This window comes from Symphalangus syndactylus, chromosome 10 (assembly GCF_028878055.3).
Source record: "Symphalangus syndactylus isolate Jambi chromosome 10, NHGRI_mSymSyn1-v2.1_pri, whole genome shotgun sequence".
NCBI classification, from domain to species: domain Eukaryota; kingdom Metazoa; phylum Chordata; class Mammalia; order Primates; family Hylobatidae; genus Symphalangus; species Symphalangus syndactylus.
In genome coordinates this window covers 67229583-67243449 of record NC_072432.2, presented here as the reverse complement: position 1 = coordinate 67243449, position 13867 = coordinate 67229583, and the positions used below count along the sequence as shown (strand labels likewise).

At 42.4% G+C, this 13867-nt stretch overlaps 1 protein-coding gene across 6 annotated transcripts in view; it reads left to right on the top strand.

The window, feature by feature from the left end:
* The first annotated feature begins 2366 nt into the window (after window positions 1–2366).
* The window catches only part of DCK (deoxycytidine kinase), a 49084-nt gene continuing 37583 nt past the window's right edge, over window positions 2367–13867 (top strand). For 3 of the 6 annotated variants that reach the window (XR_010113866.1, XR_010113865.1, XM_063610393.1), the window contains exons 1-2: window positions 4944–5338; window positions 9510–9625. Coding sequence is in view for 2 of the 6 variants with exons in the window: in XM_063610393.1 (XP_063466463.1) it covers window positions 5248–5338; window positions 9510–9625 (207 nt within the window). In the remaining 4 variants the exon portion in view is untranslated. Of the gene's footprint in view, window positions 5430–9509; window positions 9626–13867 lie in introns of all 6 variants that reach the window. The other 3 variants (XM_055297385.2, XM_063610395.1, XR_010113867.1) reach the window with 3 other exon arrangements.

The following is a 13867-nucleotide window of genomic DNA, read 5'->3' as shown; positions in this document are numbered from 1 at the left end:
AAAATCATTTACCAAATTCCAAAAGGAAATGTATATTTTATTTTATTTTATTTATGAGACAGAGTCTTGCTCTGTTGCCCAGGCTGGAGTGCAATGGCACGATCTCAGCTCATTGCAACCTCCACCTCCTGGGTTCAAGTCATTCTCCTGCCTCAGCCTCCCAAGTAGCTGGGATTACAGGCATATGCCACCATGTCCAGCTAATATTTTGTATTTTTAGTAGAGAGAGGGTTTCACCATGTTGGCCAGGCTGGTCTCAAACTCCTGACCTAAGGTGACCCACGAGCTTTGGCCTCCCAAAGTGCTGAGATTATAGGCGTGAGCCATCATCGCGCCTGGCCAAAACGTGTATTTTAGAAGTCTTCTCAGAGTATCAGAAGTATTTATGTTAGAGGCATTTGTGTTTGAATCTTCAGGTTAAGAATATTTAATGGTAGTAGCCACAGTTGCTGAAAGTCACTAATGGTATTTGGGAGAAAGACTAGTTGAAATGCTAGCCAATGCTGTTGTGGACTGTGTCTGCATGCTTTAAAAACGCCCTGTGGGCTGGGCGCGGTGGCTCACGCCTGTAATCCCAGCACTTAGGGAGGCTGAGGTGGGTGGATCACGAGGTCAGGAGTTGAGACCAGCCTGGCCAATGTGGGGAAACCCTGTCTCTACTAAAAAATATATTAAAAAATTAGCCGGGCAAAGTGGTGTGTGCCTATTGACCCAGTTACTCGGGAGGCTGAGGCAGGAGAATCGCTTGAACCCGAGAGGCGGAGGTTGCAGTGAGCCGAGATTGTGCCACTGTACTCCAGCCTGGGCGACAAAGCAAGACTCCGTCTCAAAAAATAAAAAAAAACAACCCTGTTATTCATTTATTGTGTGTAAAGAAATATATATTGTAAAATTATTTACATTTTGATAATTAGGTTCATTTACCTCTATTGTACTAAATGTATTATAAGTTGTTAATCCCTCATATAACATCTGCAATGAGCATTTTGCAACACAAAGATTCTAATTAATTATTCCTCTAAGGTTTAAACAACCATGTTTAGTAGAAGTTTTACTAAGAAATTGTACATGCTCCTGTTACAGCATGATGAATACAGCATCACATTTTCTTGATGACCTCAGTCCACTTTACAAGCATGTAGCAAAACAGCTTTCTTTGCTAAGCTATATACATCTGATGGCTCCTATGGTCTTCTAGTATGTTATTTTGCTTTCAGATTTCAGATTTGCAGGAAGCACAGACTCCCACTCTTGCATTTATGATGGCTTCTGTACCCCCTATTTTCTAGGCACTAATGAAGATTACAAGGGGAAATTTATAACCAAGTTTATAAAGTTGATAAACATCATTTTACAGAAGTAGTTGAGTTTATGTAGACAAACTCATGGGCTGTGTAACCACTACTTACTATCAATGTTCAGGGTCTCATTTTTTCTGCTTTTTATTATTTTCTGAGTTGATTTAGTTTTCCTAATAAACCTGTATGTTATCAGTCAGGATGCTGTCTCATTCTTTAGTTACACTAGAATTCCCACAGAAGAAAAAGAATTCCCAAATTGAAGGAGTAGTAAAATTTCTGGCAAGAAAGGATTAGGTGGCAGCACGCTCATGACTGGCTGGGTGCTCTAATCCTGTCTCTTATCTGCAGTTTCAAAACCTGAAAAGCTCAGAAAACCAAAGTTTTTTTGAGACGGGGTCTCACTCTCTCACCCAGGCTGGAGTGCAGTGGCATGATCTTGGCTTACTGCAACTTCCGCCTCCCAGGTGCAAGGGATTCTCCAGCTTCAGCCTACCGAGTAGCAGGGACCACAGGCACACACCACCACGCCTGGCTAGTTTTTGTATCTTTAGTAGAGACAGGGTTATGCCATGTTGGCCAGGCTGGTCTCGAACTCCTGAACTCAGGTAATCTGTCCATCTCGGCCTCCCACGGTGTTGGGATTACAGGCGTGAGCCACCGTGCTTGGCCCCAAAGGTATTTTTTTTGAATTCAGTGCAAACTTATTCTGACCAGATGTTAATAGTCTTTATCCCACTTCGTGTTAACACTCTTTTGTTTCACTGCAAAGTATTAGTGCATTTAACACCTCTGCAGGGGGAGTGGGGGTGCTTACTTAATAATTAATATACAGTATATGCACTGTATTTCTTTTCTAAAGTTTGGATTCCAAATTTTATTTTTGAGACGGGGTCTTGCTGCTGTGTCACTCAGGCTGGCATGCAGTGGCGCGATCATAGCTCACTAAAGCTAAAACTTTGCAGGCCCAAGCCATCCTCCCACCTCAGCCTCCTGAGTAGCTGGGACCACAGGTGTGTGCCGCCACAACCAGCTAATTTTTGTATTTTTTCTATTAGTTTTGTCATGTTTCCCTGGTTGGTCTCGAATTCCTGAGCTCAAGCATTCCAGAGTACCTCCCAAAGTGCTGGGATTATAGGCATGAGCCACTGCGTCCAGCCAGTTCCAAAGTTTTGAATTTCTTTTCTAAAAATATTTTCTAAAAGTTTTAAATTCTGAAACATCTGGCTGCCAGGGTTTTAGATAAGAGATTGTGGACCAGAAATCAAGATGATGTTTTGAAAAGTGCTTTTCTCTGGTCACTCCTTGTGTTACCCCAGGTCATGTAGGAAAATGGGAAATTATGCTGGACTTAATGCCAAAAAAGCTAGATTCTTTGCTTCCCCCATTTATTTTGTTGTTGTTACTTGAGACAGGGTCTCACTTGAGTACAGTGGCATGATCTTGGCTCACTGCAGCCTTGACTCCCTGGCTTCGGTAATTCTCCTACCTCAGCCTCCCAAATAGTTGGGACTACAGGCGCCCGGCTAATTTTTGTATTTTTTGTAGAGACAGAGTTTTGCCATGTTGCCCAGGCTAGTCTCAAACTCCTGGGCTCAAGCCATTCACCTGCCTCGGCCTCCCACATTTGTATTTTTCAAAGTATACTCTTAAGCTCAGATGAATTCAAGTTTTCACAGCCAGAAACTGGTAGAACTGGTGTTTGAAATCTTTCATTTTCCAGTGCTTAAACTCTTCATCATTGTAAGATACTTCTTGTGTGGGTCTTTTCTGTGGAAACCACACTTGAAGATTTCTACTCCTTAACCCCAAGCCTCTTTATGACATCCATCCAGGACCAGCTCTGCTTTCCTGTTGAAGGTCTCAAGAGACTTGCCTTCCTCCTCTCGGTAGCTGCCAGTACTCTTACCATTTCATGAGTTTTCCCCCAACCTTGGCTGTGGAATGTGATACCTAGTAGTTTCCCCAGCACTTTTCTCCCAATTTCCTTGCTATACCTGATGACAACTATTCAGGCCTCTTCCATTCCTAGGATCTTGCTATTAATCACTATGGGGATAAGTAAAAGTATTATATACAAAATAATTGCATAACAGAATAATATAGGGCAGTTACATAGAATGATTCTTGCTGTTTAATCCTGGAAAATGTGATCCCCAAGGATTCACATTTTAATTTCTGCTCTTTATTTCTGAGGATGGAGTCACCATGTTCCCCTTCTGGCTACACATTTAGATGCATTTCAGGTCTGATGATAGTTGCAATGTAAAAAAGAATAGCAAGGCCTTTGGTTTCTGTAGACAATGTGGACCAGATAACGTCCAGACTGGGTAATATCTGGTTTATTAGTGTTACTGGATGGGAAGTCTTGACTGAGTTGTCTGGGTTTTTGGCGTGTTAAAGAATTTGAACAAAACATAGAAACAAAGCAACAAAAGAAGCAACGAAAGACAAAGCAACAAAAGAACGAAGTAACAAAAGCACAAATTTATTGAAGCGAAGCAAGTGCTTCAAGAGTCCTAATTGCAGTGTTCTTAAGGGTTACTAGGCTAAAAGAATTTGGTAAACCCCTAGGTGCCCTTTACAGTCGTCCAATTGGTTACACCCTGTGAAGGATTGGCCTGTGACCAATCAGAGGCTGAAATGGAGATGGCCGAGGACAATCAGAGGTGATGTGGAAACTTCTGTCTTGTAATCACAGGAGTGAAGGTGTGGCCTGTATGCTGCCTAGTCTTGCCTAGAATTGGCTGCACCTGCTGTTCTTTTGCTTCTGCCTTAACCCTTGGTTACCCTAATTTCCTATTCTCTTGCCTCATTAGGCCTTTACCCTGACTAAAAATGTACTCATCTAGCTGGGACAAATCCTACACTGCATTTGTCCCGTCTAGATGAGTCTTCTAGCAGAGTACATGGCACATAAGTAGGCATTCAAAAATTCAACATACAGTACATTTTGTTACCTATGTGCCAGGTGTTGGGCAGGCTGAGTTAACAGCTGAACAGAAACCTACCTACCCAACGTGCTAACTTCCATACAGCATGGTCGTGCATCCAAATCAAACGGAAAACGGTATGGGAGATCTGGAAAGGCTTCCTGTGGGTGGCATCTGATTACCTAAATTCCCATCCCACTTTCACTGACTTTGACACTTGGAACAAGCAGTCTCTTAGTGCCTGTTTTCCCACTGGTAGGTAAATGGGCTAATGACGGTATCTTTGGCACTAGACTTCGTCAATTAATGAAAAGCACATAGAAGAAGACAGCCTGGCTCTCTAAGTGGGCAGTGCGATTCCCAAGGACGGTACTTCGCCTGATGGTCTTCCTCTAGGCTGAGAAGCCAGGGTAAATCCATTTGATTTTCCTACCACACAGTGCCTTCTCTCCTGATGAGTTCAAAGCTTTAAGTCTATCCAGTTCTGTCCAGACGCGTCTGTTCATCTCCAACAGGCCCACTGGAGAGGCGGGTTTTCCAAAGCCTGGCACGGCCCACTGCAGGTAACGCCTTCTGCCCTCCAGCGCCCTCAGGCCTCTGGCGTCCACCCTTCCTCCCCACCCGACTCCGGAACCTCTTACCGCGCCCCGCCCGGGCGCCTGGCTGCGGGGGGTAGAGGCCTTCCGCCACACGCGCGGCCCCGCCCCGGCCTCCACGTGACCTGGCGTGCGGAGCGCGCACGCGGGAACCCGCGCTGGAGGCGGGCGAGGGCAGAGGGGCAACTGGGGATCGCGGCTTGAGGAGGGCGGGGCCACGCCACAGGCCCGCCTGTGTCCTCAGCTGCCTCCGCGCGCCAAAGTCAAATCCCGACACCCGCCGGCGGGCCGGTGAGCTCACTAGTTGACCCGGCAGGTCAGGATCTGGTTTGGCGGTCCCGCGAGCTCCAGTGCGCGCACCTGTGGCCGCCTCCCAGCCCTCTCGGCCGGAGGCGCTCTGGGCCGCCACAAGACTAAGGAATGGCCACCCCGCCCAAGAGAAGCTGCCCGTCTCTCTCAGCCAGCTCTGAGGGGACCCGCATCAAGAAAATCTCCATCGAAGGGAACATCGGTAAGGAGCCTCCGGAAATGTGGGACGCAAGGCTGGGGTGTCGCGGCAGTGGCTGAAGCTTCCGTTCGCCGCATCTCTCTGCAGCTCCTCGGTGAGGGCTTTCCCGCCAGCCTGGCGGTGTGGACGCGGCCTCGGCTTCCTTTCCCACCCAGAGCATCCTTCCCTTACCTCCAGCGCCACGGGGTGACTGCGGTCCCCGGGGTCAGACTGGGCGCCAGGCCTGCGGTCTCTGTGAGGCGCGCTTTGAGCCCCTGCGCCCTCTTTGTTGGGAACTCGCAAAGGGAAGCGGGGGAAGGGTATCAGATTTCTTGAGGTGTAACTTACATTAAATTCACCTTTTTAGGTGTACTCTTCTATGAGGTTTGATAAATATTATGCCTTTTACTATCACCACGATCGAGATCACCTCAGAAAGTTCCTGCCTGCTCCTTTGTAGTCAGCTCCCTCCACCCTTCCTATTCCCTGGCACCCACTGATGTGATTTCTATCCCTGCAAGTGTTGCCTTTTCCAGAATGCTATGGCATTCTGGAAAAGGCAACACTTGCAGGGATAGAAATCACAGGCTATATCGACATAGGCTATATCGCCTTTTGTGTCTGGCGTCTTTCATTTAGCATAATGCTTTTGAAATTCATGTTACTTGTGTCTGTAGTTTGTTTCGTTTTATTGCTGAGTAGTATTCCATTGCATGGATGTACCATCGTTTATCCATTTTCTAGTTGTGGACCTCTGGGTTGTTTACAGTTTTTTAGCTATATTATTAACGAAGCATTGTTTTAGCGATATTATTAACGAAACCCGAAACATTCGAATACAAGGAAAGAGGTCTTTAATGATCTTAATAGCATGGAGTTCCTCACCCTTTACTCCACATCCAAGTAAACATTGGATTATGATTCAAAGACCACTAACGTTTCTGTTAACTCAGATGGGGGGCAGACTAGGCCTTGCCTGTCACTTTGCAAGATACACACCAACGTCCGATTCTTCTGTATTTCCAACCACAGGAAACCTACCCCTGAAACTTCCTGTTTTGATAGATTTTTTTAAAAACTTTTTTAGCTCCAGGTTGGGTGCTGGTCATTCATGCATACAGCAAATTTTTTAAAATTTTTACCACATTCAAAGCACTGTACCTTCTTGAAAAAGGCAAGGCAAGCAGATGCTTTAAGCATTCAAATGAATAGAAAAAATGCATTCTCAAAGAGGACTTCTTATTTCATTGCTCCAGAATTAAGGCATCAGTAGAAAGACCAATATAATATACTTAGCAATGTAAGTTATTTGAGGGTGCATGTTTACTAGTATGGAATCCCTGACAGCTGCTTACTGAATAAAGAATACCATATATAAAGACAGGAGAAAGTGGCTGAACAAAGCCATCTGAAAAGTAAATTTGAGGCGGGGCATGGTGGCTCATACTTGTAATCCCAGGATTTTGGGAGGCTTAGGCAAGAGCATCGCTTGAGTCCAGGAGTTCGAGACCAGCCTGGGCAACATAGTGAGAACTCATCTCCACAAAACAATTAAAAAATTAGCTGCATGTGTTGGTGTGCCTCCAGCTACTCAGGAGGCTGAGGCAGGAGGATTGCTTGAGCCCAAAGATCAAGGCCACAGTGAGCCATGATCGCACTACTGCACTCCAGCCTGGGCGACAGAGCAAGACTGTTAAAAACACAAAAACAAAACAGTAAAGTTGAATGAATAACCCCTTGGATCAATACCACAATACATTCATCCCCTTTCCCTCTCTCCAATCCAGTTAGGTAGCATCATATTTAGAAATCTTTCCTCAAAGCATCTTTAATCTTCTCAGCAGCTGAAATAATTTCCTAATATATCATCCCATCTCCAGTTTCTCTTACCTACTTCCGCAGCGGTCTTTTTGTATGCAAATGTCATGTGTTATCCTCTGCTTAAAATTCTTCACTGATTTCGCCTTTACCTACACTGAAAGGAGTTGCAAACTGATAGCCTGCAGTTGCACAATATTGACCTGCACAGGTTAAAAAAAAATTTTAGTGGCCAGTGGCTCAAGCTTGTAATCCCAGTGCTTGGGAGGCTGAGGCGGGAGGATTGCTTGAGGCCAGGAGTTTGAGACTAGCATGGCAACATAGTAAGAACTAGTCTCTAAGAAAAATAAAAATAAAAAAATTAGGCCAGGCGCAGTGGATCATGCCTGTAGCTCCAACTACTCAGGCGGCTGATGCTGATGTGGGTGGATCACTTGAGTGTGGGAGGCAGAAGTTGCAGTGAGCCGAGATGGCACCACTGCACCTCAGCCTGGGTGACAGAGTGAGACTCTCAAAAAAAAAAAAAAAAAAAAGCCAGTTGTGGTAGCATGCACCTTTAGTCCTAGCTACTCAGGAGGCTGAAGTGGAGATCTCTTGAGACCTATAGTTTGAGGCTGCCGTGAGCTGTGGTTGTGCCACTGCCCTAAAGCCTGGGCTACGGAGTGAGACCCTGTGTCTAAACAAAAAAAAAAATTAAATTTGTTGCTAACTCGAAAACATTTTGAGATTTCCCATAAACAATTAGATTCTTGGCTTCTTTTGAAAAATCTGAAGATCTGTTAACACCGGACCTGCATTTCTGTATGACAACAATTGGTGTTTAGATGGAGCATGTTCCTTGCCATTTTTCGTCTCCCTGACACTGAGACTTTGTTAATTACTGTTCATTATTGGTCTTGCACTTTTGTTCATGTCCCCTTCACCTTATTTGCCAGATCCAAATAAGCTGTAAATGCACAAATTGTTAAGCTGTGAGTAAACTACTTTGCGATTCCTCTATTTTTCCTAGATTTGAACTTTACTTGGTCGTTTTAGTTTTATATTTATATAACCCATCTTCTTATGTTCTGTGTTACTCAAATGTTCCCTTATGTTAGATTGATGGAGGACTTACCTGCTTCTCATCTTAGTAGTCTGTTCAGAATGACTTTCAGCATTATAATGCCTGCTTGGCATTAGGAATTCTGTTAGTTTCCATGACTTTTTAAAGTATTAACATCAGTGTCTTTGGTTCTTATTCTCCTTTGCCTTCACAGAAAATTAATTTATTAATTAGCTTATTTTCTAGCTCCCACTTTTCCCCCAAAAAGTTAAGGAACTAGATGTGTTAGTCTGGGAACTCTAGCTAACTGTTATTACTCTGCTTGAACTAAATGTAACTGTTACTACTCTTAGACTTTTTAAGTATGACCATATGAATTTTTCTGCTTGTAAGCAGTGTCAGAAGAAAGTTGAATGCTGTAGCCTTAAGTGCTTTCAGACTCTGGTGGATGCCTAATTTTTTGATTTGTTCCTTGGGTGCTCTTTCTGAACATCATGTTCTCCTTTCCCTCTTCCATCTAGCTCAGTGAATGTGGGGTGTTCTTTCTATATGCTTCCACTTCCACTTAACATTCTTCTAAATGCTGTACAGTCCCTAAGCTTACACTCTTCATACTAAATTTTGGTGGCCAGTGTTTTTCCCATGATTAAATCTCACTGTCACCCAGTTTATCGTTAAAAGTTTTTCTCCTCTCCTCTGGATACAGTTTACTTTGTGTTTTTCTTCTAAACTGTCTCCCTGTGTCACCTTCTTTACTGCCTCGCTCCTTTTTTTCTCTGTGTGGTTCTTTAAAGTTCTTCCAGGTTTTTCTTCTTTTCTATTGCCCTGTCTAATGTCCTAGATTTAAATATAGTTCTGCAAGTCAAAGGTAAGTTCTTTCTACTCCCCATGGATCTAATATATAAGGAAGAGGAAGCTTTGCTTGTAAGTATGTTGAAGTTATTTATATGTTCATCTGTGTATGTGTGCACACACACACAGGGAAAGAGAGAGAACATGCTAACCAGAGATGTCTAATACAACCACATTTGGTGACTTCAGATATAAAGGGTGTGGTGGCCATTAGGAGTATTACTTCTAGGTCAAGACTGTCCCTACTATTAAATATAATATATTGTTAAACTAAACATAATAAAAAACAAATGTGCTTAATGAAATTGGTCAGGGAGCCTTTTAATTTTCTTTTAAAGAAATATGAAGAGAAAATTTAGAAAGTGGAATGTTTTGGGTTTTTTGTGTTGCTTTCTATTGTAAATCTTGCAAACGCTAATGACTACTTGACATCTTTTTTTCGTAACAACTTTTCTTCCTCAATTTTATCTTTCCTCACAACAGCTGCAGGGAAGTCAACATTTGTGAATATCCTTAAACAATTGTGTGAAGATTGGGAAGTGGTTCCTGAACCTGTTGCCAGATGGTGCAATGTTCAGAGTACTCAAGATGAATTTGAGGTATGAAAATAAAATTTAAGTAGATAAAAGCCTTTTGGTTTAGAGGAGCAGTAGTACTTAATCTCTTTTTCTTTTTCTTTTTCAATAAAACTTTCAAATCTTGCTTTAGGTATATATCTTCATCTAGGTGGTGGTTACATGGATAGATATACAGTTGGCTTTCCATATCAGTGGGTTTTGGATTGATATGGATTCAACCAATCATGAATAGAAAATATTCAGAAAGAAAGAATACAAAAAAAAATACAAATAATACAGGATTACTGTTCATATCGCATTTACATTGTATTAAGTATTATAAGTAATCTAGAGATGATTTATACTATTTGGGAGGATGTACATAGGGTATATGCAGATACTACACCATTTTACATAAAGGACTTGAACATCTATGGATGTTGGTATCTGTGTGGAACCTGGAATCAGTTCTTGAGGATACTGAGGGGTGACTATATGTATAAACATTCATTGAGGCCAGGGTTGGTGGCTCACGCTTGTAACCCCAGCACTTTGGGAGGCTGAGGTGGGCAGATCACTTGAGGTGAGGAGTTCAAGACCAGCCTGGTTAACATGGTGAAATGCCGTCTCTACTAAAAATACAAAACTTAGCCGAACGTGGTGGTGGGCACCTGAATTCCACCTACTCGTAAAGCTGAGGTAGGAGAATTTCTTGAACCCAGGCGGCACAGGTTGCAGTGAGCTGAGATGGTGCCACTGTGTTCCAGCCTGGGTGACAGAATGAGACACTGTCTCAAAAAAAAAAAAAAAAAAAGGAAAGTAAAATTTATCAAGCTATGCATTCAAGATTTATGCACTTCAAATAAAGTATAAAAGTTTTCTTTTTCATAAAAATTTCTTTTTTTTTTTTTGTTAACCTTTAAGTTCTGGGATACATGTGCAGAACGTGCAGGTTTGTTACGTAGGTACACACGTGCCATGGTGGTTTGCTGCACCTGTCAACCCGTCATCTACATTAGGTATTTCTCCTAATGCTATCCCTCCCCTTGCCTCCCACCCCACCGACAGGCCCTGGTGTATGATGTTCCCCTCCCTGTGCCCATGTGTTCTCATTGTTCAACTCCCACTTACAAGTTAGAACACGTGGTGTTTGGTTTCCTGCTCCTGTGTTAGCTTGCTGAGAATGATGGTTTCCAGCTTCATCCATGTCCCTGCAAAGGTTATGAACTCATTCTTTTTTTAAGGCTGCATAGTATTCCTTGGTGTATATGTGCCACATTTTCTTTATCCAGTCTATCATTGATGGGCATTTGGGTTGGTTCCAAGTCTTTGTTATTGTGAATAGTGCTGCAGTAAACATACGTGTGCATGTGTCTTTATGGTAGAATGATTTATAATCCTTTGGGTATATACCCAGTAATGGGGTTGCTGGGTCAAATGGTATTTCTGGTTCTAGATCCTTGAGGAATCGCCACACTGTCTTCCACAGTGGTTGAACTAATTTACACTCCCACTAACAGTATAAAAGCATTCCTATTTCTCCACATCCTCACCAGCATCTGTTGTTTCCTGACTTTTTAATGATCAGCATTCTAACTGGTGTGAGATGGTATCTCATTGTGGGTTTGGTTTGCATTTCTCTAATGACCAGTGATGATGAGCTTTTTTTCATATGTTTGTTGGCTGCATAAATGTCTTCTTTCAAAAAGTGTCTGTTCATATCATTTGCCCACTTTTTGATGGGGTTGTTTGTTTTTTTTTCTTGTAAATTTGTTTAAGTTCCTTGTAGATTCTGGATATTAGCCCTTTGTCTAGATTGCAAAAATTTTCTCCCATTTTGTAGGTTGCCTGTTTACTTGGATGATAGTTTCTTTTACTGTGCAGAAGCTCCTTAGTTTAATTAGATCCCATTTGTCAGTTTTGGCTTTTGTTAACACTGCTTTTGGTGTTTTAGTCATGAAGCCTTTGCCCATGCCTACGTCCTGAATGGCATTGCCTATGTTTTCTTCAGGGTTTTTATGGTTTTAGGTCTTATGTTTAAATCTTTAATCCATCTTGAGTTAATTTTTGTAGAAGGTGTAAGGAAGGGGTCCAGTTTCAGTTTTCTACATATGACTAGCCAGTTTTCCCAGTACCATTTATTAAATAGGGAATCCTTTCCCCATTTCTTGTTTTTGTCAGGTTTGTCAAAGATCAGATGGTTGTAGACGTGTGGTATTATTTCTGAGGGCTCTGTTCTGTTCCATTGATCTATATCTCTGTTTTGGTACCAGTACCATGCCGTTTTGGTTACTGTAGCCTTGTAGTATAGTTTGAAGTCAGGTAGCGTGATGCCTCAAGACTTGTTCTTTTTGCTTAGGATTGTCTTGGCTATACAGGCTCTTTTTTGGTTCCATATGAAATTTAAGGTAGTTTTTTTCTAATTCTGTGAAGAAAGTCAATGGTAGCTTGATGGGAATAGCGTTGAATCTATAAATTACTTTGGGCAGTATGGCCATTTTCACAATATTGATTTTTCCTATCTATGGGCATGGAATGTTTTTCCATTTGTTTCTGTCCTCTCTTCTTTCCTTGAGCAGTGGTTTGTAGTTCTTCTTGAAGAGGTCCTTCACATCCGTTGTAAGTTGTATTCCTAGGTATTTTATTCTCTTTGTAGCAATTGTGAATGGGAGTTCACTCATGATTTGGTTCTCTGCCTATTATTGGTATATAGGAATGCTTATGATTTTTGCCCATTGATTTTGTATCCTGAGACTTTACTGAAGTTGCTTGTCACCATAAGGGGTTATGGGCTGAGTCGATGGGGTTTTCTAAGTATACAATCATGTAATCTGCAAACAGAGATAATTTGACTTCCCCTCTTCCTATTTGAATCCCCTATTTCTTTCGTTTGCCTGATTGCCCTGGCCAGACCTTCCAATACTATGTTGAATAGGAGAGGTAAGAGAGGGCATCCTTATCTTGTGGCGATTTTCAAAGGGAATGGTATCGGCTGTGGGTTTGTCATAAATAGCTCTTGTTATTTTGAGATACATTTCATCAATACCTAGTTTATTGAGAGTTTTTAGCGTGAAGGGATGTTGCATTTTATCGAAGGCCTTTTCTGCATCTATTGAGATAATCATGTGGTTTTTGTCATTGGCTCTGTTTATGTGATAGCTTACGTTTTATTGATTTGCGTATGTTGAACCAGCCCTACATCCCAGGGATGAAGCCAACTTGATCGTGGTGGATAAGCTTTTTAATGTGCTACTGGATTCGGTTTGCCAGTATTTTATTGAGGATTTTCGCATTGATGTTCATCAGGGATATTGGCCTGACAGTTTTTTTTTTTGTTGTGTCGTTGTGTCTCTGCCAGGTGTTTGTATTAGGATGATGCTGGCCTCAAAAAATGAGTTAGGGAGGAGTCCCTCTTTTTCTATTGTTTGGAAGTTTCAGAAGGAATATTACCAGTTCCTCTTTTTTTTTTTTTTTTTTTTTTTTTTTTGAGACGGAGTCTTTCTCTGTCCCCCAGGCTGGAGTGCAGTGGCGCGATCTCGGCTCACCGCAACCTCCACCTCCTGGGTTCACGCCATTCTCCTGCCTCAGCCTCCCAAGTAGCTGGGACCACAGGCGCCCGCCAGCACGCCCGGCTAATTTTTTTGTATTTTTTAGTAGAGATGGGGTTTCACCGTGTTAGCCAGGATGGTCTCGATCTCCTGACCTCGTGATCCACCCGCCTCGGCCTCCCAAAGTGCTGGGATTACAGGCTTGAGCCACCGCGCCCGGCCTACCAGTTCCTCTTTGTACCTGTGGTAGAATTTGGCTGTGAATCCGTCTGGTCCTGGGCTTTTTTTTTGGTTGGTAGGATATTACTGCCTCAATTTCAGAACTTGTTATTGGTCTATTCATTAAACCAGAGTTCTTCCTGGTTTAATCGTGGGAGGGCGTATGTGTCCAGGAGTTTATCCATTTCTTCTAGATTTTCTAGTTTATTTGCATGGAGGTGTTTATAGTGTTCTCTGATGGTAGTTTGTATTTCTGTGGGATCAGTGGTGATCTTTTATTGTGTCTATTTGATTCTTCCCTCTTTTCTTCTTTATTAGTCTGGCTAGTGGTCTATTTTGTTAATCTTTTCGAAGAACCAGCTTCTGGATTCATTGATTTTTTTGAAGAGTTTTTCGTGTCTCTGTCTCCTTCAGTTCTGCTCTGATCTTAGTTATTTCTTGTGTTCTGCTAGCTTTTTAATTTGTTTGCTCTTGCTTCTCTAGTTCTTTTAATTGTGATGTTAGGGTGTCAATTTTA